General features: G+C 53.1%; 2 protein-coding genes across 11 annotated transcripts; one reads left to right on the top strand and one right to left on the bottom strand.

Moving 5' to 3' along the window:
- The first annotated feature begins 342 nt into the window (after nucleotides 1-342).
- Nucleotides 343-10,493, top strand: Ndst2 (N-deacetylase and N-sulfotransferase 2). Its single transcript, XM_032917264.1, has 15 exons — nucleotides 343-539; nucleotides 1,124-1,202; nucleotides 3,997-5,318; nucleotides 5,511-5,598; nucleotides 5,872-6,026; nucleotides 6,222-6,407; nucleotides 6,873-7,001; nucleotides 7,127-7,309; nucleotides 7,396-7,492; nucleotides 8,513-8,636; nucleotides 8,772-8,946; nucleotides 9,111-9,281; nucleotides 9,369-9,478; nucleotides 9,644-9,746; nucleotides 9,845-10,493. The coding sequence occupies exons 3-15, from the start codon at nucleotides 4,314-4,316 to the stop codon at nucleotides 9,968-9,970; spliced, it is 2,652 nt and encodes an 883-aa protein (XP_032773155.1). The 5' UTR covers nucleotides 343-539; nucleotides 1,124-1,202; nucleotides 3,997-4,313; the 3' UTR covers nucleotides 9,971-10,493.
- A 116-nt stretch (nucleotides 10,494-10,609) lies between these two features.
- Nucleotides 10,610-26,209, bottom strand: Zswim8 (zinc finger SWIM-type containing 8). Of its 10 annotated transcripts, none has more exons than XM_032917256.1 (27): nucleotides 25,699-26,209; nucleotides 22,986-23,139; nucleotides 22,647-22,741; nucleotides 22,154-22,326; nucleotides 21,887-21,994; nucleotides 21,684-21,765; nucleotides 21,443-21,563; nucleotides 20,886-21,087; nucleotides 20,584-20,759; nucleotides 19,239-20,223; nucleotides 18,157-18,288; nucleotides 17,840-18,019; nucleotides 17,526-17,709; nucleotides 17,221-17,319; nucleotides 16,325-16,449; nucleotides 15,650-15,890; nucleotides 15,401-15,559; nucleotides 15,094-15,322; nucleotides 14,641-14,933; nucleotides 14,276-14,499; nucleotides 12,622-13,110; nucleotides 12,244-12,427; nucleotides 11,979-12,155; nucleotides 11,730-11,849; nucleotides 11,328-11,438; nucleotides 11,016-11,198; nucleotides 10,610-10,961 (listed from the first exon to the last, which is right to left on the bottom strand). In XM_032917256.1, exons 1-27 carry the CDS (start codon nucleotides 25,904-25,906, stop codon nucleotides 10,627-10,629), a joined length of 5,769 nt encoding a protein of 1,922 aa, XP_032773147.1. In that variant the 5' UTR covers nucleotides 25,907-26,209; the 3' UTR covers nucleotides 10,610-10,626. The 10 variants fall into 10 exon arrangements, with proteins under 10 accessions (XP_032773147.1, XP_032773148.1, XP_032773144.1 ...); XM_032917257.1 differs by having other exon boundaries at nucleotides 10,610-11,198; nucleotides 19,239-19,435; nucleotides 19,538-20,223; XM_032917259.1 differs by having other exon boundaries at nucleotides 10,831-10,961; nucleotides 11,328-11,506.
- Between the last annotated feature and the right edge of the window lie 965 nt (nucleotides 26,210-27,174).

Genomic DNA, 27,174 nt, shown 5'->3' with positions numbered 1-27,174 from the left:
CTTCTAAACTCAGCCTGGGCTGCTGAACTGGGGGTGGCAGGGAGGAAGTAGCCTCTTAAGCGGTGAGCCATGCCTTCGCCCCGCCCCAGTCTGAGGTGGCCCCGCCCTTGGTACGCCGGCTCCCTCCTCCGCGGGGCTCAGTGGACAGGCCTGGGCCCTGGGCCCGCCCCGACGCTCCGCAGACTGTGCCACCCTGCGTGGCGGACGGGGTCCGCTCCGGTGGGCCGAGCGCGAGGCCGGAGGCCTGGGAGGCTGCGGCTGGGCTGAGCAGAGCACTGCAGAGGGTCGTTGGCTTATCCCAGATCCCAGTCGCGTAGCCGCCACGCTTGGGGAACGCGCGGACCCGAGCGGGCACCCCGAGCCGCAGCGCGCCGCCTCCCCCTGGTGGGAGCAGTACTTGGGCCCGACTGCGGCGGAGCGTTCGCTCGGAGATGGCGGAGCCGCCGCGACGCGGCCCGAGGCCCCGCGAGCAGGGAAGCCGGGCGGCCCCCGGACGCGGCGGGGCCCCGGGACAGCGGGGACGCCGCCCACTCCACCGGGTGAGCCATCCTTGAGAGCAGCCTCCGGTCCACGGTCGCCCTCAGCTTTCCCCGTCAGACTTCCCGGGAGTCTTGCCACCGAAACCACCCGCAGGGTCGTCCTGGGCGGCCACCCATCCGGCCCTGTGCGCCCCTGCCCCGTGTCCCAGCCGCTGGCCTCCCCTCAGTTGCCTCATTCCGGTCACTCCGCTCGGGTCACACGGGGTTCTTTCAGCCGGTGCCTAACTGGATGTCAACTCTCGGCCGCACCCCTGCCTGCCCCTTCCCCTTCGGCTCCCCCACCTGTGGGCTCCCGGTTTCTTTGGCGAGCCGGTAGTTGCCGCAGGAGGGTCCCTCTATCCTCAAGGTCAGGTTCTTCCTCCCAGGGCATGGACTCTGTTGTTTATCCAGTGGTGGGCCCACACCTCCAGCCCACCCCGACCCTGTATTTGCTGTCCACTTTGGCTGAAGACCCTTGGGTTTCTCCTTCCTCAGAAACTTTCCACTGCCACACACATGTTCATCCTCCAACATTAGTCATCCCACTGCACCCCCACCAAAAGTTCTCACATGATCCCCTCTCTAAATCTCACTGCTTCCTCTAGATATGAAGCTAAAATGCAGTGGTTACAACACAGGAGTTTGACAGGCCTGACCTTTGAATCCCAGTTCATCCACTAACGGGTAAGTTACACAACTTCCCTGGGCCTGAAATTATGCGTGTATAAAATGGAACTAATACTAGTTGTGTGTGTCTTCACAACTCTTAGAGCTGGCATTAAATACAGGTGCTTCTTGGTTTACTTTTTAAGATATCCTAAATTGAATTGCAGATAGTACATCTAACCTACTGACCACAACAGCTTATCAGTGCCCTCCGCTCTGTGATGCCAGTTGTTTAACCTTCTGATTGTGCGGCAGTGTGGGTACCTGTGGTGTCTCTCATTACAAGGAAAGTATTGGTGGAGCTGGAGAGGCAGCTCAGTGGTTCAGAGCGCTCATTGCTCTTCCAATGGCCCTGAGTTCAATTCTCAGCACCCACATGGCGGCTTACAATCTGATGCTGTCTCTGGTGTGCAGATATACGTGCAGACAAAGTACCTGTATACATAAAATATGTAAGCAAAAATAAACCTTAAAAAAAAAAGAAGCATTTTGTCTATAAACCTTAGGAAAAGATTAAATTTCTGGAGGTAGGGCATTTGCCTAGCATGTCCAAATCCATGTATTCCCTCACTGGCACTGAAAGCCCAAACCATCTGGAGTATACTTTATATACTAAATGTTTATCATTTGCACATTGATTTTTGGTGGTGGTGGTGGGGTTTGGTTTGGTGTGGTTTGATTTATTAAGAAAGTGCTCCTCCGTGTAGAACTCCCTCTATAGACCAGGCTGGCCTCAAACTCAGAGACCGTCCTGCTTCTGCCTTCTAAGTGCTGATATTAAAAGCAGGAGCCATCGCCAACAGCTTCATCTGCACATTGTCATAAATCAAAGTCAGGTCTGTCTGTATATGCAAAGCTCTCAGAAGGATGTCCAACAAGTAGTCAGCACTCAGCATATACGAAACCAGTGATACGTGTGAAGTGTAGCTTGCTTTCCGGGAGTTCTCACTACCGTTTTCCCCGTTAGAATTTAGCTGTTCCTGCCAGGCAGTGGTGGTTCACGCCTTTAATCCCAGCACTCAGGAGACAGAGGCAGGCAGAGTTGGAGGCCAGCCTGGTCTATATAGTAGCCAGGGCTGTACAAAGAAACCCTGTCTATAAAAACAAATAAAAGAATTCAGTTCTTCCCATGATCTACCTCTTCCTCCTACTTCTACTCTCTCCCCGCTCCCCCCATCCCCTCTCTCCACCATTGCAATTAGAGCCTCACATAGACTCCGCTTCTAAACTGAGACTCCAGCCCCATCACAGGTTTTCTTTTATTTTTATTTCGTGTGTATTCTGTTTTGCCTGCACATATGTCTGTGTCAGATTCCCCCTAGAACTGGCGTTACAGACAACTATGATGTACCATGTTGGTGCTGGGAATTGAACCCAGGTCTTCTGGAAGAGCAGCCGGTGCTCCTAACCACTGGGCCATCTCTCCAGCCCCGATCAGTTTTTTTTCCGTCTCCCAGCTCTCTTATTTCGATTAGTTTTACCCAGGCCAGCGCTGAACCCTAAATAAATCATCTGTCTGGATTCTGAAGGGCCTTGTCTCTGCCCACCAGCCACTGAGGTGTGTGTACTGGAGTGGGTGGTAGAGAGGCATTGCCAGCTACTGACCTTTCTGAGATTGGCTAAAATAAAACGGGACTGTAAACTTGTAGCAGTCTTATTTGAGAAAAAGAAACTGTCAAGTTAGATTTCTTTAAAGCTGTTTTCTGGTCATCTGACCCTCAAGTCACTTTCTGTCCCTGGATCCGGTCCCTCCTATTCCTCCAGTCTGTTGCCCCGCAGCTCCTGTGCTGTTCTGGAATGAGGACATAGTAGCACCTCAGCTAATTCAGGAAGGAGAGGCAGAGTGGAGGGGGAAGACTTGGGCTTCAGCTTTCTGGCTTTTGTAGGTGCTGGCGATGCCCTGTCCTGCCCTGCCCCGGGTTTTATCTTCTCTACTGATTCTGCTGTGGGTGAAGAGAAGGGTATGGGGTAATTTGTCACAAGCGGTAGAAAGGAGAGCCTCCCAAGTTCTGGGCTCAGAAGCTAATAGTCTGATTAGCTCTCGCTGTTTCCCAAGCTCCCCCAGCATAGTGCACATGACTGGAAGTCCGTTAGGTCTGCTGGCTGTGGTCATGGATGTGACTGATGTAGAAGATTAAGTCTCAGGAGGTGTCTCCTATCTGATGTTTCGTTGGATCACGAGACTCCTGAGATGTGCCATCCACTTGTTATCCTATCGAGAGCCCACTGGAGCTCTTGCCCTTTGGCAGACTTCTCAGACACAGGATGGGAGTTCCTTTCAGAGTAGAGCTCTGTTCACCCTCCTGGCTGTTTGGTCTCTGTGGATAAGCTCTTTCCTATCCTGAGTTACTGCCCCAGCTTGAACATAGGGAAATTTGGACGTTCCCTGAGAAAGTGAACGAGCTATGAAGCCAAGGTATGGGATCTGACTTGTTTTCTTGTACATAAACTTTTCTCTTTGCTAAAGAACAAGTGAGTAAAGTGGATCTTTTAGATTCCCAGTAGCACCATGGGTTTGCTAGCCAGCCATTCTATCTGGAACAGAGAGCGTCAGGTTCAGTGAGGGACTGTCCCAAAAGTACGAGGGCAGTAAAGAAGGTCACTGATACTGGCCTCTGGCTCTATACACTCACACATACACACTTACAAACACATGCTCACACACAAACACACAAGGACATGTGCACACGCACAAACACACACAAACGGAAGTGACCATCAAATATAGGTAGGGTAAGAGATGGGACAAGGAGAGTGGCTAATGACAGACTCCCAGAGGAAGAGGTAACCCACCAATTTCTCTGCTTTACAGATTGTAAGGGCCGAGCGTGTGGACTTCACTGACTTCTCATGTAAGAAGCTACATCGGGGCTGAGGAAAATCAAGTTTCAGCCTGAGGCATGGGCCAGGGGGCCATGGTGACCTGAGACCAGTGGATTCTGTCCAGGACACCCTGTTGCTCTTTCTGCCTCCCCTGTCCTGTACTGAAAGCGTTTGTGTTCATCTCATCAGGGAACTGACCCTAAGAGGATCCTTCCCCTGCCAAGACAGCTCCAGCCCACGGAGCCCCTACTTCCCATCTCCCGAGGTGGTCCCTGTCCCTCTGTCCCTCCCTCCCTTCTCCTCGCCATGCTCCAGCTGTGGAAGGTGGTACGCCCGGCTCGGCAACTGGAACTGCACCGCCTCATACTGCTGCTGATTGGTTTCAGTCTTGTCTCCATGGCACTCCTGGCTTACTTTGTATCCACCAGCCCCAAGGCCAAGGAACCCTTGCCTCTGCCCTTGGGAGACTGTAGTAGCAGTGGGGCAGCTGGCCCTGGCCCTGCAAGGCCACCAGTCCCACCTCGACCCCCAAGGCCTCCAGAAACAACTCGAACAGAACCTGTGGTCCTTGTGTTTGTGGAAAGTGCGTACTCACAACTGGGGCAGGAGATCGTGGCCATCTTGGAGTCTAGTCGCTTTCGTTACAGCACTGAGTTAGCACCTGGCCGAGGGGATATGCCCACGCTGACTGACCACACCCATGGCCGCTACGTGTTGGTCATCTATGAGAACCTTCTAAAGTACGTCAACTTAGACTCCTGGAGTCGCGAACTGCTAGACCGATACTGTGTGGAGTACGGTGTGGGCATCATCGGCTTTTTCCGAGCCCACGAGCATAGCCTCCTGAGTGCCCAACTCAAGGGCTTCCCCCTTTTCCTACACTCAAACTTGGGGCTGCGGGACTACCAAGTGAACCCTTCCGCTCCTCTGCTACATCTCACCCGCCCTAGCCGCTTGGAGCCAGGACCACTGCCTGGGGACGACTGGACCATCTTCCAGTCCAATCACAGCACCTATGAGCCAGTGCTCATCGCCAGCCATCGGCCAGCAGAGCTCCCCGTGCCGGGACCAGCTCTGCGGCGTGCCCGGCTCCCCACTGTGGTGCAGGACTTGGGGCTTCATGACGGCATCCAGCGGGTGCTGTTTGGACACGGCCTCTCCTTTTGGCTTCACAAACTTGTGTTTGTTGATGCTGTCGCATACCTCACTGGCAAGCGTCTCTGCCTGGACCTTGACCGCTACATCTTAGTAGACATCGACGACATCTTTGTGGGCAAAGAAGGTACTCGCATGAAGGTGGCTGATGTTGAGGTCAGTTTTTCTTTCTCTCTCCCATTCACTTGGCTAGGAACCTTACCGCCTGTGGCCATCAGATTCCCCGCTGTGACCCCGCGATGGTCGCAGACACATTCTCTACTTTGTATAGTTGGGAAGATGGCTGCTTCCTTATCTCTCAGTCAGCCCGGTCTCTCCTGACTTGGCATTCCTCTACTGTTTCCCCAGGCTCTGCTGACTACCCAGAACAAACTCAGGACCTTAGTCCCCAACTTCACCTTCAACCTGGGCTTCTCGGGCAAGTTCTATCATACGGGTGAGCTCATTCCCCTGTCCTAACCTGTTTTGGTTTGATCGGTCTCTTTAGTATTGACCCTGGACACGCAAGCTGGAGAAAGGGACAGAGTCTAGGGACATAGTTGAGGGATGAACTAGCGATGGGCCGGCTTTAGCAGAGATGGCTGAAGAACACTTAGGCAGTGAGCAGGAGACAGCCTCAGGCCCTGGGTGGGAGGCAGTAATGTCCACAGGATGGACCATGGTCAGAGTCTCTACAAAACGGGGGCCAGCAGTCAGTGTGTGACCGCAGGGACAGAGGAGGAGGACGCGGGGGACGATATGCTGCTGAGGCACCGCAGAGAGTTCTGGTGGTTCCCTCACATGTGGAGTCACATGCAGCCACACCTGTTCCACAATCGCTCCGTGCTGGCCGACCAGATGAGGCTCAACAAACAGTTTGCTTTGGTGAGACTCTTAGATCTCTTCCCCATACTCTCTCCCAGAGACAGTGTTTCCTTTTTAACACCCTCCCCTGGTCCCACACCATGGATACCCTTCCCTACCCTTTCCAGTTTTCTTTCCTTGGAGGCATCCCCACCCTCTTTACCCTCTACTCCCCAAACTTCACCAGGTCCTGGTGAGAGTCTATACCATTCCCAGGAGCATGGGATTCCTACGGATCTGGGGTATGCTGTGGCCCCCCACCACTCTGGTGTGTACCCCATCCACACGCAGCTCTATGAGGCCTGGAAATCCGTGTGGGGCATTCAGGTGACCAGCACTGAGGAGTATCCCCATCTGCGCCCTGCTCGCTACCGCCGAGGCTTCATTCACAATGGCATCATGGTGAGGGCTCCCACTACAGATTTCCCAGTACAAATCGAACTTTGACATTTAGACAGCTTTCAACCTGCATTGACTTGGGGCGTGTCATCTGCCAGCCCAAGGTATCCACAAAACATGATAACGCATATAGTAGAAAATGTTTTAAAGGTGTATGTGCGCTTGTGTAAGTGCATGTGCACGTGCGCTCTATCTACATGTATACCTGCAGGCCAGAAGAGGGCATCAGATCTCATTACAGATGGTTCTGAGCCACCATGTGGTTGCTGGGGATTGAACTCAGGACCTCTGGAAGAGCACTCAGTGCTCTAAACCACTGAGCCATCGCTCCAGCCCCACATATAGTAAATTTTCTTACTATAACTTCAGAGCAGGCCTCTCTGAGCCCAGGGAACTCCAGTACGTCCTGACGTTAGTCCCTACCTGTCCTCTGTCTTACCATTCACCTGTATCTTCTGACCCTCTCAGGTGCTCCCCCGGCAAACATGTGGCCTCTTCACTCACACCATCTTCTATAATGAGTATCCTGGAGGTTCTCGTGAACTGGATCGAAGCATTCGAGGTGGAGAGCTCTTTCTGACAGTGCTGCTTAATCCGGTAAGGCACCAAAAGGGAACCGGAAGACTAGAAAGCCAAAGTGTTGTCAAGCCAGCGCCTTTGTGCCCCAGAGCTGGTTGTGGGTCAGGGACCCGCTAGGTCTCACAGCAGGAATCCTCTTGCAGATCAGTGTCTTTATGACCCATCTGTCCAACTATGGGAACGACCGGCTGGGCCTGTACACCTTTGAGAGCCTGGTGCGCTTCCTCCAGTGCTGGACACGGCTGCGCCTGCAGACCCTTCCCCCTGTGCCTCTTGCCCAGAAGTACTTTGAACTTTTCCCTCAGGAACGAAGCCCCCTTTGGCAGGTAAGGGTGGAGCTCAGGCTGACCTGATCTGATGGGGTCAGGGTTTACAAGATTAGTCCTTATCAGATTCGTGGCCTAACCTTCAGAATCCCTGTGACGACAAGAGGCACAAAGATATCTGGTCCAAGGAGAAAACCTGTGACCGACTCCCCAAGTTCCTCATTGTGGGACCACAGAAGACAGGTAAATGATTCCCAGCCAATTTATCCTAGGCTGCCTTCTCATCCCTACCCCTCATTAATCACGTCTCTTGAGAAAGGGATTCATTTTTTAAAACAATAACATTTCTTTAGTGTGCTTGTGTGCATGTGTATATACATGCGCAGGACAGCTTATTTTTGCTGTTTTGTTTTGTCTGGGTTTTGATTTTCTTGGGTTTTACTGTGTAATTTTGGCTATCTGCTCTGTAGACCAGGCTGTCCTCAAACTATCAGAACTCTGCCTGCCCCTGCCTCCCAAGTGCTGGGATTAGAGGTGTGTACTATATTTTTTAATTTTGTGTTTTTTTTATTTGTTTAGTTTTTGAGACAGGGTCTCATCACCCAGACCAACCTTAAATCCTCTGATCTCTTTGCTTCAGTCTTCCAAACGCTGGACTTAGATTTATAAGCCACTCCGCCTGTCTCCGTCTGCCTAGTTAAAAGATAGATAAATAGGGGCCGGGGTGAGCCCTGGATTCCAGGCCGTCATAAAGCCAGTATAGTAGAACAGGCAGGACCGAAGGCCTCGCTTGCTGGACAGGGCCTTGGCGAAAGGATAGCAAGTGAGGCACACCTAGGCTACACAGATCCTGTCTCAGAAGTCAGTCAGATAGCCAGACTTGGTTGTAAAGGCTTGTCATCCAAGCAGTTTAGGAGACAGAGACAGGAGAGTATCAGCTTAGTGCCTGCCTGGGCAGTTTAGTAAGACCTAATCTCAAAATAAGAAGAGGTCAGAGGCCACAGCTCTATGGCAAAACATCACGGTTCTTAAAGGCCTAGCCTCAGTCCTGAGTGCTAGGGAGGGGCAGTCTGCAAGTGGTTCTGATAAGGTGGAGGGTGAAAGCTAGTCTAACAATCCTGGGCCTTCTCTCGGCTTTCTGTCTCTCGCTTTGCTTTGACTGAAGGGAGTTTTACAACCCACAAGTGAGTATTTCTTACTTCCTTCAAAGTCATGCTGTTCAGCTGACTGCTTCCTGAACAGGCTGGGCTTCCCTTCCTGCAGGCACCACAGCCATTCACTTCTTCCTGAGCCTGCACCCCGCAGTGACAAGCAGTTTCCCCAGCCCTAGCACCTTTGAGGAAATTCAGTTCTTCAATGGCCCCAATTACCACAAGGGCATCGACTGGTGAGATTGGGTCCCCTTGCTTGTTCCTCAGAGCAGTACTGCCCTTTCCAAAAGACCACCTGTCCCAGCTTCTGCCGGCCTGCAAAAGTCTGAGTTTGCCACTGAGATCCTTTTCTTTCCTGTGCTACTCTCTAGGTATATGGACTTCTTCCCTGTTCCTTCCAATGCCAGCACTGACTTCCTGTTTGAAAAGAGTGCCACCTACTTTGACTCAGAGGTTGTACCTCGGCGGGGGGCTGCCCTTCTGCCAAGAGCCAAGATCATCACTGTGCTCATCAACCCTGCTGACAGGGCCTACTCCTGGTACCAGGTTTGTCTGAAGGAAGGGACACATTAGGCCTTAAGGGAGAGGTAGAGAAGGTGGTGTCTGCTAGAGACCCAGAAAGGAACGAGAGACGGGAACTAAACCAGACAGGAATATGGCCAGAGCCATCGCCAAGGCAGCACCCCGTTCCTTCTCACCCTGTCCTGCAGCACCAGAGAGCACATGGAGACCCCGTTGCTCTGAACTACACCTTCTACCAAGTGATTTCAGCTTCCTCCCACGCCCCTCTGCTGCTTCGCTCCTTGCAGAGCCGTTGTCTTGTTCCTGGCTACTATTCTACCCACCTTCAGCGCTGGCTGACTTACTACCCCTCCGGACAGGTACTCTCGCAGAAGCCCTTATTAGGGTACCCCTTCCCTTCAGCCCAGGCTTAAGAATTGAGAGGAGTCACATCCCTGTCCCTTCAGTTGCTGATTATGGATGGGCAGGAGCTTCGTGTCAACCCAGCAGCCTCAATGGAGATCATCCAGAAGTTCCTGGGTATCACCCCCTTTCTGAACTACACGAGGACCCTCAGGTGGGAGAGCATAAGCCAAGAGAAAGAAGGTTTTATGGGGAAAGGGAAGGAGGTTCTGTTTGGAAGAGACGTTTCTCCCTGTGGGCCAGGAGGGTAGGGTGCGTTTGTAGGACTTGAATTTCCCTTCTCCCTGACACCTAATGCCCTCCCTGTTCCTTTGAGTAGGTTCGATGAAGATAAAGGATTTTGGTGCCAGGGCCTTGAAGGTGGGAAGACTCGCTGTCTAGGGAGAAGCAAAGGCCGGAGGTACCCAGACATGGACATGGAGGTAAGTGGAACCTGGGTTACGGTTGCCAGTCCACCTCCAGGGTCTGACCTTGCCGTACTCTTTACTGTTTGTTTCTCTTCTCACTCTTCTTCCATCAGTCTCGCCTTTTCCTTACGGACTTTTTCCGGACCCATAATTTGGAGCTATCAAAGCTGCTGAGTCGGCTTGGACAGCCAGCCCCCTTGTGGCTCCAGGAAGAACTGCAGCATTCCAGTGTGGGCTGATACCCCAGTCCTTCCTTCCATACCAGCAAAAGGCCTGCTAACTTCACGGAGGGACAAGCCTTAGAGCACAGCCCACAGGGGTATTAATGTGGCCTGGCCCCTTACCCCTCTACCTCAGTGGCCCCTCAGGATTGGAATGGCCGAAAGGGGAGGGCATCCATCTCTTTCCCATAGTTTTGGGGCCTAATAAAGGGGCTTTCCTTGGTACCCCCCTATGGTACTAGGTACTAGGTACCTCTGACCTATGAACCTGGGAGGTGAGGAAGAGAGGGTCCAGGGAAGGGGTAGAAGAATGTATTCAATGGTTCCCTCCTCATCCCCAGCAGTTTACCTGTCAATGCCTACCCATGAGAGGGCCCTTTGCTGTGGCCCCTTTATTCAAGACAGTGGGATCTACCTGTGGCCTGGCCTCCCTAGTGTCATTCACATTGAATGGGGATGAGGTCAGACAGTTGCTCATAGAGCCATATTGAGCCCTAGCTGTGGGCTGCAAATGTCCTTAATAAACATCCTTATTTTTCTGCTTGGTCTGCTTCGTCACAAAGGAAAACAAACCAACCAACCCTAGACTACAGCAGGTATCATCAGCTGTCCTTCCACAGCTCTTCTCCACAAGGAAGAAAGCAGAGACCCACGAGACAGAGTAAAAAAGGAGTTTATATATTTATAAATGCCAAATAAATACCAGAGGCCACCCAACGCCCTCTCCCAGACAAGGCTGTCTCCCCCAGCCCAAGGCTTCTAAGGTCTGAGACATCTTGGCCCCAAGCTACAGCCCAAGAGCAGCTGCCAGTCTGAGCTACAAGGGAATTGAGTGGGGATGATCTGTCCAGCCAGGAGTCACGTGGCCCTCTGTGTGAGGGCCCCCCATGGTCACAGGCCTGTGTCCCTAGATAGGGCCCTACAGGGGCCAGGCTCAGGGGGAGAAGGTGGCCATCTCCAGGGAGACCCGCTGCCACAGCGGCCAGACTCAGGGGGAGAAGGTGGCTATCTCCAGGGAGACCCGCTGCCACAGCGGCCAGACTCAGGGGGAGAAGGTGGCTATCTCCAGGGAGACCCGCTGCCACAGCTCCTTGGTCTGCTTGCTGCGCTTGAGGTTCTGCAGGATGTCGTTGAACTGCATCACGCCCATGGGCGTCAGGCAGAAGGCGCTGCGGGCGCTGCGGATCGCATTCACGAAGTCGTCGTAGTCGGCAGGGGTCAGGTGAATTAAGCGGTGGTGGATGTACTGGAGGGCGGGTTAGAAGGGAATCAGCACAGAGCACACGCCACTGGGGCCTCACCTCCCTTCCACGTGTGCTGAGGGCTCTGGTCCACCTGCCCGGGAGGAGCAGGCGCACACTTCCTGAGTTGTCACCTGCATGTATGCCTGCTGACAGCGCTGCACCAGCTGGTGGAAGGCCGGGGCTCGAAGGTGGTTGTGGGCATGAATGGGGTTCAGCCGCTGCAGCGTCTCCATGACGATCTCCTGCAGCACAAACGGGCTCAGCACCCCCTTGGCTGCCCCCACACAGAACTGGTGCACGTAGTTCACTCCTGGGGGGCAGGGGAGGGGCATGAGACAGGGTGGCCACCTCTGCCCTAGGGACCCACTTACATATCTCAGCTCTGGTCTGACAGAGCCACCCCTCCACCCCCTCGCGCTCGCACACATACCCGACCAAGGCCTCAACTCTGAGCAAGAGCTAGGAAGGAGGTCTGGGGCGGGAAGGGAAGGGAAGCAGGTTGGGGGCAATGGTCCTGGGGAGGGAGGTGTTACCCAGCTTTGCTGCCAGCCCCAGCAACCATTTGACATCATCAGTGTAAGGGGGGGATCGGGAGAAATTGTTGGGGTGATCGTTATGTGCCCGGCGACCTAGCATCTCCAGTGCCAGCATCCCTAGGGAACACAGAGAGGCACACGGTAGGATCTGTCCTTCACCCTCCCCGACCCCAGTACCTGACCCACAGGAAACAAATGAAGAGCCCCTCACCCGGCTGCAGGTAGGGTGCAGAAGGGACTTCTTACCAACACGGTAGGCAGCATGCAGGTGGTGCAGGCTGTGTGGATTGACAGGCTGACTGTGCGTCTCCTCTTCGGGTGGTGGGAAACCTCCGCTTACCAGAGGGCTGGGCTGTGTGGTCAGAGCAGGCAGTGAGGCACCCTGGATGGCTGGAAATGTGGATGCTGGGTGGACACTGCTCACTGAGGGCAGATGGAGAGCCATGTGAGAGGAGGACAGAGGAAACGCCTTCCCTACCTCCCACGTCCAGCGTACCTCCCCTCCATTCACCTGCTCCCTGTCCCCGAAACTCACAGGCCACACTGGTGGGCAGTGGGAGCCCTGGCTCTGTGTGGTAAGGATGGACTGTGATGGGAGCCATGGAAGGGACAGGGAAAGATACAGCAGTGGCAGCAAGTGAGGGAGGCGTCACTGAGTAAGGGTATTGAGCCCCCAGGAATGCAGGATGCACACCCTACAACAGATGGGGAAGGGGAGCAGACACAAGTCTTGTTAGGCCTCCTCACATTTCTCACTTGCTCTCCCATTTCCCCCCACCTTGCCAGGACTCCTGGCCAGCCCTGGTACACACCCAAGTACTCTACTCCAACCCGTGAACTAGTTAGTGTGCTCCACCTGCCCGACGCCATCAGTAAAACCCGGTCTCACCTGTGGGTATGCAGAGCTGGGCACAGGGAAGACGGCAGGCCGGGGCATATGAGGCATGGGGTGGGCAGGGTGAGCTGGGTGGGTGAGGTACTGAGGGCTGCAGGGGAGGTGGGGCTGGAGAGCAGTGTAGGGGTGCAGGCCAGGGGAATGACCATGCCCCAGTCCTGGACCTGGATATAAACTGGACCCCACTGAGATGACTGGAACCACTGTGGCTGCTGCTGTCACTGCTGCGGCAGCCACTGTAACAGGTTCGGTCCCTGGGGCGCCCCTACCCTCAGGGAGTCCTCGCCCACCCTCCCCAGCAGCCCTCATGCCACTGCCACTACAGCTTGCAGCCCCTTCACGGGCTGTGGATGAGCCGCCTGCTGTCTCCTCATAAAGCCAGAACCACTGGTGAGCCACCTCAAACAGCACTTCGGGGTACACGCCCCCACCCTTGGCGGCCTCTTCCACTGCCATGCAGGCCTTCTCCAGCATCAGGTTATCCTGGAAAGGAGTTCGGGGCATTAGTGGGGAGGGGCCTTACCCAGGACTGAGGACTGGCTGAGGGGAGGGGCAGCAGAGGTCGAAGTCACACAGGCACTGAACATTAATTGTTCCTCCTGCACACCCAAAGCTCATCATTTCTGAGTCCAGGCTCAGGGACCATCTTGTGTCCTAAGTAGTAAGCCTCTCTCTGCTTGTGTGTGAGGGGAACACCTAGCTTCAGGATTATAACAATAAACATACAAAGTAGAATACAGCACACAGCACGTGAATATAACAGGACAGATGTGAACACGTGAACTCAGTATTAGGCTAGGTGTTCTAATTTGAACAGGGAAACACTAAAATCAGAAACTTCTGAACCACAAGGCTGGTTGATGCCTCGAGAGGAAAATGCCATGAAATAAGCTTCGATGCATGGACAGGGCTGCAGACTGCAAGGCAGTTGGCCGCCCAGCCTGCATGAGACCCTGGATCCAACTCCACATGCATGCATGCGCATGCATACATACATGCATACATACATACATACATAGAAGAGAAAGAGGCCAAGAGACACGAGATTTCCTCTAGGCTGTGTGTGTAATTAACATATGAAATACAAATTTCATAACTAGCTTTGAGTCCCATCCCCAAGATTGCTCAGGTTTAAGAAAATACTCTGGGGTTGGGGATTTAGCTCAGTGGTAGAGCGCTTGCCTAGCAAGCGCAAGGCCCTGGGTTTGGTCCCCAGCTCCAAAAAAAAAGAAAAAAAAGAAAATACTCTGAAAACAAAATCCAAAACACTTCTAATCTTGAACCTAACAGATACTCAACCTGTAATGTGTGAAATGTTACAGTGAGAGAAAAACTAGACTCTTCATAAGCTCTTGAATATGGGGGAATCAAGAGGGAATCCCTAAACCCCAAATGATAGCAGCTACTCAGAAAGCTGAGGAAGAACTGGAAGTCCACGCTCAGCAGAGGCAACTTAGACCTCTTGGAAGGGAGGGAGGGAGGTGGGAGAGGAGGGAGAGCAGGACCCACGTGGTGTAAGGAAAGAACAAACTCAGAATGTGCTCTGACCTCCACACACATGTGGAGGCACAGACCCCACCCCATGTACACACACATTTTTCAGAGGAAAAATGTTTCCCCATGCACAGATGGCTGAAAGCAGGAATACCTGTTCCTTGCACTGCACCAGGGCTCGCTGGATTTCATTGGGGTTCAGTGCATGGGCATGAGGCAGGCAGCTGAGGGCCAGCTCTGCCGCTGCCCTCACCATGTTGGAGTCTCGTGCCCGTGATGCTCTATCAGCCAGCGATGCGACCTCAGGGGGTGTCAGGTGCCCATCCCAGCATTCCACCAGTATAGTCAAGGCTGCACTGCCAATCTCCATCGCCTGCCCTTGAGGGAGAAGAACAAGGAGCAAAGTGGGCACCCCTGGGGCTCTGGGGATGAGATCTTTCATCAGATCAGCAATGTCACAAAGACAAGACCCTTCCTATTCACCTCCATCCCGTATGCCAATCATGACATTGAATTTACCTGTAATCCAGGACACATGGGAAGAGTAGGTACGAGAGAGCCAGTTAGGAGAAACAAAGTTATGCAGGCCTAGGGCATAAAGCCCAATCTCAAAGGCGCAGAGGTGCAGGTTGCGATGAGGACCCTGGTGGCCTCCTGAGGAAGATGGATGTGTGAAAATGGAGGTGCTGCTGTTGCCCCCTGCCTTGATCAGAACTGTCTTCGCCAATTCAAAATAGAAGTGTGCAGCTGCCTCTGACGGCTGATTGGGTACGTGGGGGGCATGACTCTCAGGGCGGCGGCCTTTGTAACACCTGACAGAGCAATGGGGTATGGACAGGGTTGAAGTCCCTTCAGAATGAAGTCCAAGTAGGTCAGGAGGTCCAGGGTAAGGAAGGATGTTAGGGACAACAGTTGGGTCATATTAGGAATATGGTTTTAAGGATGGGCTAGATGGGTGTTCTCCCCACTGACCTGCCAACTTCAACGGTCTTTGCCCGGGCCCCGCCACTGGCACTAGCCCGGCGGCTTCCACTGGAGGATGAGGAGCCCAGAGAGTCTGAGGAAGAGCTGCTAATGCTATCACTGTCTTGTCCTCGGCCCCAGGAAGCAGGGGCCCAGCCCCCTCGAAGTGGCCTTCGGCTTAAGGTAGGAGAGCTGTCCGATGTGGTTTCTGGGGCGCTGCTGTCAATACTGGCCATGCCTAGTACCCCCAAAATGAAGTCAGTCTCCAGCCTTCAAGACCAGCCTTCCCTCCATGCCATCCCACAGACTGCCATACCTGTATGTTTCTTCTTGGGCCTCCCTGGGGAGCCCCAACCTCGGCCATTATAGCCTCCACGACTGCCAAGTGCTAGTCGGCTAGGAACCTTCCCCTCCGGCCGTGGGGTCAAAGCTGCCTCAGGTGGGAGACCTTCACAGGGGGAATGTGGGGAGCTTTCTGAGGGAGGAAATAGAACACTGGAATGAGCCCAGGAAAGGGCACAGCTTGACACCCGCCTGCCCGCCCTACCCAGTTCCCCCACCTCACCGGGCACGTTCTTCTCTGTGAAGCCCTCAGTGGGAGCTGGTCCAGCCCCTGCCACATTCCCCGGCTGAGCAGGCCCTGCAGAGCTTGAAGTCAGTGGCTGCAGGGCCCCGGGGGCAGATGGGGCCCCATGCTTTGAAGGAGATCTCTGGTTGGCTGTGGCTGGACGGCTAGATGAGTAGAAAGAACTCAGGGTCTGTGGCTTATGGGTCTGGCTTTCTCGGTCCAAGAGTTTGTCTAGGATCTGGAGAAGAGACAAGCAGTAACATGACGTCCTTTATTTCCTGAACTCTGTTATCTTCCTTTCTTCTTGAAGCAGCCTAATGCTACCTCCTCAGGAAGTCTTCCCCAGTTGTAACTACAGGATAACCTCCCAGCTTACATGTCTTGGAATCTTCCATAACACTTACCTGAGGACTGAACATACTGATATTCAATAAATATTGAAATAAATGAATGATTGACTTTATGCTCTCTGCTTCTCTTCTTCCACCTCATGCCCAAGCACACCTATAAGAACCATTGGTCTCTTGTTCTTTATGAGAAGTCTCCAAAATTCTCTACTTACCTCCTACACACAGACCAGTACTTTGGTCATTGTACTGGAAACTTCTGAGAAAGATTGTGACATTTTGCTCACTTGCTGCCTGGCAAAAACCCAGTATCTCAGTCCCTTACCTTCTTGAGCTTGGCCTGGTCGTCCTTATAAGTGATCATGAGTGCTAAGGCCAGGTCACCCTTCTCCCGACGTGTGCCTTCACATAGGAGGGGATGTTCTGCCTCACTCACTGTTGTCTTCATGCCTGTGAGGAGGGCCTCTTGGGGATTAGTGTCTAGAGCTCCAACCACACCAAAAGAAAAGGTCCCCACTGCTAACATCCGACCTTAGCTCCATCTGCTTGCCTAGACCTTTGCCACCTGTCCTGCTCCGCCAAGCTAGAGGCGTGTCTCGCATGGACGCATGTAACTGCTGGCTCATTTGTTTGCTGTGAGGATCATGTCTTTGAGGCAGGATCTCATGTAGCAAGGCTGGCCTAAGCTTGCTGTGTAGCCAAGTACTGGGATTGTAGGTATAACCATCATGTCTGCTCTCAGAGCTGGGTAGATTCTGACAATTTCTCGTCTACAGCCCTGACCTTTTAGCCGACATTACAGAGTCAGTCACCTCTCTGAGGCCTTTCTTGAGTTTTGGTTTGCTGTCCTTTAAACACCCACCACATGTAACATACACACACACACTCACACACACACACACACACAAAATAAGTTTTATTTATTGTCCTGTATGTGTGTTGCCTACATGCAGGTGTGTATCATGTGCTTGATGTGCCCGTGGAAGCCAGAAGAGGGCACTGCATCCCTTGGAAAATGGAATTAAACATAGTTAGCCATCGTGAGGGTCCTAGGAACTAAACCAGGATCCTTTAGAAAAGCAGTAAGTACTTTTCACTGCTGAGCGTCTCCAGCCCCTCTCTAGATCACTGACTGTGTAATACGTGATAACTCGTGGGTTCCCCCATGTCATCCTGACTTCCCATCACAGCTCCCCTCGTGAACAAAGACAAGACACGTACCCAAGGCAGCAACTGCTGCTTCAAACCCTAGCTCCTCATCTCCAGGCATCTCGTTACTCCAGTTTCGACTTGGGGGCCGGGAACCCGTGAGAGAAACCACTAGACAAAAATTGGGTTAAGTCAAGCAAAAGTGCAAAGGAATCCAAGACCCTCATCATCCAAGACCTACCCAGGAAGCTGCTGGTGGGTGGGTCCTAAAGATGACTGCCAGAGTCTTAGAACTTTTAGTTTCCTTAAAGCAAAACAAAACAAAACCCCTACCCTATACCCTCCACCCCCACTCCTCCAGTTACTGTGGGGCATACCTGGAGCACAGAGAACATCGAAGATGAAGCTGGCCAACATGAGGGGCAAGACAGGGCGGTAGTCACACAGTGTGCCCTCTCGAAGTTCTTCTGCCCGGCACCGAATGGTGCTCATCTCACTGGGACCCCGAGGGATCTTCTTGAGCAGAGCAGCCACCTCAGATTCCTGATATGCCAACTTTACCTGAAACACAGGAAGGAACTCGGACCTCCGATACCTCCATGGCTGGAGATGAAAGTACGGAGCTCTGAGAGGACCGCGGTTAAGGTGAGTGGACCTCCACTCATGCTGTTAAGGTGAGTGGACCGCTGACCTCCAAGGCCTTGGTTGAAGCAGGAGGCCGCTGTAGCTCCAGTGCAAACATGCCGACTCGGAAGGCCAGGTTGTGGTGCTCAGGGCGCTCACTTAGCACTGTCAACAGGAAGGCTGCTTTGGTCAGAGTGTTGGTAGCCACCCAGGTCTGACGGCTTGTGGATACCTTGTTCTTCTTGCCCTAGATGGGAGTGCAGAGAGTTGGGACAAATGAGACTGACTTACCTCAGTGGAGACAGAAGGAAGCTCTCACTTGGGCTGGGAATAGGAGCAGGGATAAGTGGGGCCTGGAAAGTAGAGGAAGGAGGTCTCTCTCACCTTGGCAGGGGGCGGCTCTACCTTGAGGTCAGGTGGGTTGGCTAGCAGGTCCTGGGCAAGCTCCACAGTGAGGCGGGAGGCCTCATTGCTGTAGCCATGGGCATGCAGGGCCTCAGCGCAGGCAAATAACACCTACAAGACATAGGACCGAAAGACTGAAGGCCTTCACTTGAAGAACATTAGACTTGGTTAAGTAGCACAATATTCCTAAAGCACTGGATGCCACATGGATCCTGGGCATACCATAGGAATTCAGTCTGGTCACAGACACCACTGTCATTCAACACAATGTGATCACGAGTATTGCTGCAAACGGCCAAGAGCAGGGCAAGCGGATGGGACAGCTCATAGGGACTTGGGACAGAAGAGCGCTGCTATCTGTGAAGGGGGGGTCAGCTAAGGTACAGTAGGTTAGGGAAGACAGCAGAGGCTGGGGGAACTCAGAGAGAGACGTCTAAGAAGGCAAGGTCTGTTTTATTTGAGCCAGGGTCTCACTATGTAACTCAAGTTGGCCTCCAATTGGGGTTCTCCTCTGTCAACCTCCAGAGGCTGAGGTAACAGGTGTCTGCTGCCACGCCTGGCGGGAGGGGACTCTGAGTTCAGAGGTCTTGTGCCCCTCCCTACTTCTCAGAGCTTTGGTCTCTAAGACTGCAGAAGGACCAGGAGCCAGCCTAGCTCAGCCTGGTGAGAAGATTACTCCAGCCAGAAAGGCCAACTGTACCTCAGTGTAGACAAGAGGGAGCATGGCCAGGCCAGGGATAAGTGAAGTACATGGAGGGTGAGAGGCAAAGTCAAATAGCACGGGAGAGGCCGGCAAAGACCAGAGAGTGGAGCCTCACAGCCGTGCCAAGGACCTTCGTTTTACTCTAAGGGCAACAAGCGACCACTGAGGACTTTGAAGCAGCGTACTGACACATATCTGAGAATTCCCATTAGAGAGGGCAGACTGCAGACCAGGATAGGATGCCCTACAGAATGTAAAGCCATGCTCATGATCTGGACACTTCCAGTCAGAGCCGCCGGGCCCCCTCTGTCATTTGAAAAGAACCCCCCTCAGTCCCTCTCTTCTTCAGTCTCCTCACCTCCATCCTGCTCTCCTGTTCCAGTGGCTTCAAACCAGCAAACAGGTCATGCTCTTCCCCAGTCCCGCCCTCAGCCTTCTCCTCCTCGCCTCCAGCCCCATCCTGGGCATTCAGGTAATACGCTTGGTAGTCATCATCCTCCTCTCCAACTGCAGGAGCTGCCTCTTTGGTTTTGTGTAGCCCACTGCCACTGTCGTCTGTGGAAGGGAGGTCATCTCGGGTACAGACTTCCCCAGGCAGCAGGCCAGGGTGGCCTGCAGAGGCTGTGGGAGGCTCAGGCCCTTCTGAGAAGTACACACCAGCATCTTCCTCATAAGTGTCTGGGGGCTCCGGAAGGAAGGTGGAAGGCCCTCTGGAGCCAGCCGAGGGAGGACAGGGTGGAGGGCTCTCAGGGAATCCCCCAAAGGTGCTGGCCTCTGCACCCAGGGCCAGGCTGCTGTCATCCAGGCTCATCTCTGCCAGGTCTGGTTCCAGGGAGCTGTCTTCACTGCTTAGTCGTCGTTTGCTCCCACTGCCTGCTGAGCTCTTGCCCCCACTGCCAGGCCCACCCAGTACCTTGGCTTTGGCCCCACTTGGGCACATCTTATGCAGAGCCTTATCTCCTCCTTCAGCCGAGAGGCGGCGGGGACCCCGCTGTGAAGAGACCCCCTCACCCAATCCTTTGCGCTTGGCCCCAGGTTCCTTGGGCCTCACAGCTGGCTCAATAGGAAGAGGACGTGGCCGGGACTCTTCCAGGGCCCCAGATCTAGAGGCTCCTGGCCTAGTGGGCAGGGCCCGGGCCCAGCACAGGGCTAGCTTCCGGTCGGTGCCACTGTAGGTAACGCCAGGAAGGGGATAAGCCTCCTCCCAGTTAAAGTAGCAGGCCTCCACAGCTGGCCGGAAGCCAGGGAAAAGCCTCTCGAGGGTCTTCTTGTGCTGTCCCCGCTTGACATTCTCAATCACCTTCAGTTGCCACTGGCGCAGCTGCGCACACAGTTCCCGGCGGCTGTGGAAACAAAGCGGGAGGGACACTGCTAGAGGGATGGCAAGCAGTCTGCACTGAGGGCGAAGGAGGAGATAAGCAGGAATTCTCCTCAAAGAAAGGCACAAACGAGGGGCGCAGTGAGGGAGAGGCTGCTCCTTTTGAGCCAGCGCCACAAGAAATTGGTACAACAGTCATGGATTTTGTAAAGTATTGTTTAGGGAAGGAGAAGAAGAAAGCCTGTTAGAAACAGGACTTGCAAACCTCTAGTGACACCAGTGCTCAGCACGTCCCATCCCCCACTTGAGAAATCCCTACACTCGGGCAGATTGTTCAGTGTGCAGGCTGCCTCGTGAGGACATGGTAACCCTGGGGAAGACTCACCGCTGAGGGCTGAGGGCAGGGTCCAGCACAGCCAGCCTCCAGAGGGTAACCATCTCGTCACACATACTTGCACATGCATGGGCTGCTACCTCTGACTGTCCGTTACTACGGCCTGTGTGACCGCTGGCACTGCTGTGTGAAGCTGAGGTGCGCACGCTGTACCACCAGCCCGTGATCTGGAGCAGAGACGTAAGGTACGCAAAAGCTCAGACAACCTAAAAGGCTCTTACCCTCCCCAAGGAGAGTAAGATGAGGGAGAGAGGAAGGAACTACCACACACCTCCCCAATCCTGCGGTGCTACCTGTTCGTAGGTGAGGCACTGGTCCGTGAGTATTTCTAGCAAGGGGGCAGCATTGCTGTCCCTCCGCTTGAACATCTCTCGAACAATGCTAAGCAGGTTCCAGACGCCCTCAGGCTCTCGACCCCTCAGAGGGCGCAGCAGACATGCCCACTCAGCTGCAGCAGGAGGCTCCGTGGAGGAGAGGTACATAGAGTTCACATCACTGTGAAAGGAACAGAGAAGTGGTTAAAGTAGGGCGGCTAAGTGAAGGAGGCAAAGCCGCAAGGCCTTGACCTAAAGGGCATCTGACCCAGAATACAGACAGAGTGGGAGAGACACCTGTGACAGAACTCGTCACCTGTCTCTGCACGTGTGTCAACGTCAGCAGGCAACGGAAGAAAAATAGCTCTGGCTCTACTCAGACAGGAAGTCACTGACTGTACAAGGTCATCATCAACCAGAAGTGATCACTGATGCCCACGTGCAGGAACCATGCCAGTGCAGTGATTAGAAGGAAGGGAAAATCACAAGTGGCCTAAGGATGGTGCCTACTCCTACAGATTGATTATGAGAGTCACCTGAAGACCACAGGGGAGGGGCCGCAGAACTTGTGCAGCGTCTTCTTTATGTTGTCAGTGAGCGTTGACTCATCCAAGTACCAAGTGCTCTGGTCTGAAGCTGAGGGCCCTGCTGTAGGGTCTGGGAACGACAGGCAATCAGTCACCTACTGAAAAGGACCCAGACTCACCTAACAACATGGAGCCTTAGGAAGTGATGCCCCGTACTAGCAGCTGCTTGCTTCCTTCTCAACACACTCACCCGGAGCCCCACATACTGTATTGATGGCTGTTGACTGGGAGGAAAGGAGTTCATCTAGAAGACGCTGGGCCGTGGGGAGAATCTGAGGGAAAGGGACAAAGGCAGAGAGAACAGGGCACAGTTAAATCCAAAGAGGCCAGGGCGTAACAAGAAGGCTGGACGGCTGGAAGCCAGCAGTGAGAGGATGTCCCAACCTCACCCACCTGCTGAGGGAGCTCACTGATCAGGTACTGAGCAAATTTTTGAAGCTGGTCCCTTTGTAGCCGAGACAGGGACTCTGAGACGGGAGCCCGCAGGCAGACTGCAGATGCCTGAGGAGCAAAGAACTATCTGAGAAAAGGCTTTGGAACTGAAGCTGGGGAGAGATGGGCAGAGGGGAGGTAAAGGGGCTCACATTGTGGCCAGGCATGCGGCAGAGAAGGGGGGAATGGAGCGTAGGGTAGGGCCAGGATAAATTGGGAGGGCCTCACGTTGTGAATGCGGAAGAGACAGAGTGCCACGACATGGGTGCACCATTTGGCCCCAGCCCCACAGGTACAGCTACAGGAAGTGACCCGGCAGCGGTCAAACATCACAGCCACATTGTAGGCCCCTTTGGGAGGGACCATCTGCGGTGGTACCACTGTAGCACTCAGATGGAACCCTAGGGAGAAAGGAGGGCAGGATTGGAAGAGGCTGCCAAGACCAGAGTCTCTGCCTCCCCCCTGGACCATACTAAATTATACATTCACTCCACATGGGCTTTGGTTTTGTAAGACAGGGTCTCTCTCTGTAACCCTGGCTGTCTTAGAATCACTATGTATGGAGACCAGGTTGGCCTCAAACTAATAAGAGATCCGCCTGCCTCTGCCTCCTGAGTGCTAGGACTAAAGACATGTGCAACCATGCCTGGCTACAAAGGTTCTTAATCTTCGACACTAGCACTGAGAGGAGAGGTCACTGCAGGGCATGATGGGTCCTTACCTATCTGCAGGGGATCTTTCACAGCCCTCATTCGGAACAGCTGATCCCCTCGCTGGAACTCATCCGCACTGCCATTGGCTAGGCATGAATACAGACTGGGGGGAAAAAGAGAACATGGCCACCACCCAGCAAATAACCTTCCGCAGACAGTGTAGAGACCACCATGCTCTAGGCAACTCTCTCTTTGCACTCCTTAGGGGAAACCCCAGGCACTCCCCCACTTCCCTGATCTTCCTCATAGCAGTTTCAACTACAGTATCTCTTTTGTTCTGCAGAAAGCCCAGCAGCCAGTGTGAGATCTTAGAACTCCCTCGCCCATGATCAGTGCTCTGGACTCACCGGATGTCCTCTTCGTTCTCAGGGAAGCTCCAGAAAGCGATTCGGAGTTGGAGTTGCTCAGGCACCGGAGGGTAAACCTTCTCCACTACCTCAAATGGGATGTGGAATGCCACCTGCTTGGCTGACAGCTCCACCAGAGGGATCACCAATCCATCTTTGAAACACAGATTGAGATGGTGGGAGAGAAAGGGCCAGAATTATTTTGCAAAAATTACTCGGAACCAGTGCCACACCTTGGGCACCTGTGCGTATGTGCGCACGCGCGCACACACACACACACACACACACACACACACACACACACACACGCACACACACATCCTCTTCTTGGAAACACATATTTCTGCTTGTTTTTTTTTTGCTTTTTTGTTTTTGTTTTTCAAGATAGGGTTTCTCTGTGTATACCTAGCTGTCCTGGAACTCACTCTGTAGACCAGGCTAGCCTTGAACTCAAGAGATCAGCTTGCCTCTCAAGTGCAGGAACTAAAGGCATGAGCTACCATGTCCAGCTATCTTTTTGTTTAAATTTTATATTGTCGGTGTGTGAATTTATGCATGAGTACAGAAGCCCATGGGGACCAGAAGAAAGTGTCAGAGCCACTGGAGCTGGAGTTACAGGTGGTTGTCAGCCATCCCCATGGATGCTGGGAATTGGAGGAGAGAGCAGCAAGCACTCCTAGCCCCCTTCTTGGCAGGGAATAATGTCCCTTAACACTCCTTGGGAGAGGGTAGATGGGCATTCTCCAGCCACACAGTCAGGTGGACAGCCTTGGCCCAGAACAGAAGACAGCAGGGAGACTCTAGGAAACTTCCGGCCAGATAGGGTGTGTTCTAAGACTCAAGTGGGTGATATATCTACTCACAGGCCTCAGAACCAAATTTTCCACACTCTCCATTTAGCTTCTGATTACACTGCATTGTCTTATTGGCATTCACTTCTGATTACCTTTTTACTTATCACCTTCTCTCTAAATGACTGCAGGGCCCCCACTAAGGAGGGAAGATGTGCCAGAACTCAGAATAATTAGGGACCTCATGAGGCAAAAGAGCCTACAAGGCCCACACAGTCTGACTTCTTATACTGGAAGCCAAGGGGAGCTAATTATCCCTGGGCACCTGGCTGTTGCTCCAGAAATCACCTGGAATGGGATGGAGTTAGCACTAGAGGGTTTTCTACACTATTTTAACAATAAGCAGTGCTGATATAACAGACTGCAGAACTCACAGCAATGGCTACATTAGAACATTGATCAAAAAAAATCACAGAACAGAAAAGAACCAACAGTAACCCTTTTATAAGCAAGCAACTGAAGGTGGCTGAGGAGGGTATGGGTGAAGAAATGGTGCATTCAGGCCAGATCTGAAAGGTTGTCAAGGGAGGGTCAAGACCTCTCCAGGCCATACAGCCAGATCCTCTCTCAGAAGGATAGCAGACAGGGAGGGGAAAAAAAAAAAAGAGGGGAAAAAAGAGGGAAAAGATGATTTTAACCTACGCAGGACCACATCAATATGCTGAAAATCTTCACCACCATGCTTTTAGTTACTCCCCCAAAGTGAGACCATCCACATCCTCACATATAAAAGTAGGGAGATCACAAAAGATCCCCACTGAAACTGCTTGTGATCTGCACGTGTGTGCATGCATACACATACAGACAAGAGCTCTCTCTCCAACAGAAGCTCAATACTACCACCAGAAAGTGGTATGGACAAATCCCTCTGCATCCTAAAGGGGCACCAGAAGTCTCTGCAGCTTACAGAACAAGTCTTTTGGAATGGCCCGGAACATGTACATTAATCCTTTCGACTACTGAAGAAAGCCAGTTTCCACTGAGGCCCAGGACAAAAACTGCCTTGGGCTGAGTGGGAGAAAGATGTGAGGATTCCTAAGCCTCTGAGTTTTCTTTCATCTTTATTCTTTCTACCCACTCCAAAAGCAAAATTCTTCACAGCACTGATATGTGACTTCATTGGAAGATCAGGAAAGAAAGAAACACAAAGGAGAGGTGCTTCACGAGGACAGCCCCAAGATAAGCCCGCGCCCTCCTGCCCAGACCTCGGATACGGAAGTCCAAGGCTCCCACCCACTCGTCCCAGCCTTTACTTCTAACAGATGTCAGGAATCTGGGTTAACACTAAAGATTATAACAGCTCCTCTCCCAAGCAAGTGAACTTCTCTTTCCTCTTGGTGGAATACTTTCTTGGTGCAGCTTAAGAGGAGAGATCAACATCCCATTGAGTGACACACCTCAGGTGGTCACTTTTTCACAATCCACGACTAACCACATTCTCTTCTGCCTACTTCTGGTTTCTTAAAGGCCAAATTCTGTTAGGCATCCTTAAAACAGAGAAGGGGTATTCTCCCATATTCGGTCTCTAAGGAGTACAGGAATAACAAAAGATCTTTCTGGCCAAGCCAAGGATGTTCTTTGCCACAACACAAGCTTCTGTGAATGCGCGCGAGTGAGTGGATTCATATTCTCATTCTCATATATTTATTCTCTCTCTCTCCTTCTCCTTCTCTATCTTTCTGCCCTCTTCCCCCAGCTCTGCTTGTGAAGATGCCACCCCCCATCTCTGTAAGGCCAGAGAAGCGAGTCCTGAAGTCTACTCTAAGCTTGGGACAGCTCCCGGTCCGGACAGCTCCCAAGCAAGGCCCAAGTGGGACCAGACTGCTCCCCTTCCCCTCGCAGCCTTCCCCGCTCATCCTCACCTCGCATTCTGGTACCGCCACTGCCACCTCCGCCACCGCCTCCAGTGGGGGAATTGGGCCCCGCTGACTGTTTGCGCCATCCTCGCCAGTTCTGGCAAAGGCTCTCGGCCTCAGAAATGAACGAACAGAGTGAATCCTCCTCAAAGCGGTCGGAATCCTCAAACGAGAAGCGCTCGCCGTCCTCCCACTCCGCGAACATCAGCTCCATGGGGCCCGCACCCCCCGGAGCCGGGTCTCCCCCCGCGGATCCGGGGCCTGGGCCGCCGGCCGGGGACTGAGGGGAGGCCCGGGGCCTGAGGGGCGAGCCGGGGCTGGGGGTGGCCGGGGCGCTCAGGGCGGCCGTGCCGGGCAAGGATCTCGGGCCTGAGAGGGGCACTGGGCCGGGCCTCACCCAACAGCGAGGTGTGAGCCGGGATTGTGGCCAGTCTGCGAGACTCGAGGCCGGGACGAAGCGCTGGGCGGCCAGGGCCTCTAGGCGGCTGCGGCGCCGCCTCCCCCATCAGCTGATCCGAACTTCCGGCCGCGCCGGCCATCACTACTTCCGCCCTCGCGTGCTGGAGGACTGGACCGCGTACGGGCGGGTGTAGGGGACACGTGTGTACATTGCCTGCCGTTTTCTCGAGCCCACCCTCAGACACAGCTCCCAAAGGTATACGAAAAGGCCACAGATTCCAGCAATTACTTGGTACCCATAGTGTCCCCAAAGAGGAATCAGCCACTGTTCACATCGAGAACTGCTGGCTGTCAGAAGGGAACCATGCAGTGACCATTGGATAGGTTATTGTCACGCTTCGGGATAGGCCGAGGCCGCATCGCCTTCTGGGAGTTGCAGTCCAGAGCCTATAATCCAGCCACTTTAGCGTCTAAAGGAGAGCGCCAGGAAAGAAAGCATTTGATTTCAGGAAATAGTCGTTCTTTTCCTCCGTACTGCCTTTGAATCTGGGGATTTTTAATCTGCTTGATTGCGTGTGCGCGCGCGATGAAGACCTTTTATCGGTATAGTGAAGTCCATAGATTCCTTCCACCTCGTCTGATTGTTTATGAATTACACATTAATTAGCCTTAAATACAATTACCGAGATTATAAAACAAACGTGTAACATAGTACTGTTTATTTATACGTTAAACGTCAAGATTGGCAGGATATTTAACTCTTACATTTTTGGTTATGAGCCTGGCCTTTATTGGCTGAGCCATCTCTTCAGCCTGGACAGGGTATTTGATGATGTTTGCCTAGCATTTACAAAACCCTGGGTTCTATGTCACCACCCACCTCTCTTGATTATTTTATGGACACTAATGCTACTGTCGATTGCTGTGGCTAGATATATTTCTCCTCATCCCAGTTCACAGACTTATGGGAATCTACTGACCCTAGATTAAGACTCCTTAGTCTAAAATATCCAAAATTGGATATTGAATTTCTTCATATAACTAAAAGACCCAGCTTGCAGACCCAGACAGTTATAGTGGAAT

This window comes from Rattus rattus, chromosome 12 (assembly GCF_011064425.1).
Source record: "Rattus rattus isolate New Zealand chromosome 12, Rrattus_CSIRO_v1, whole genome shotgun sequence".
NCBI lineage: Eukaryota > Metazoa > Chordata > Mammalia > Rodentia > Muridae > Rattus > Rattus rattus.
The sequence above is the reverse complement of the archived record's forward strand: the minus strand, read 5'-3'. Positions and strand labels throughout refer to the sequence as shown.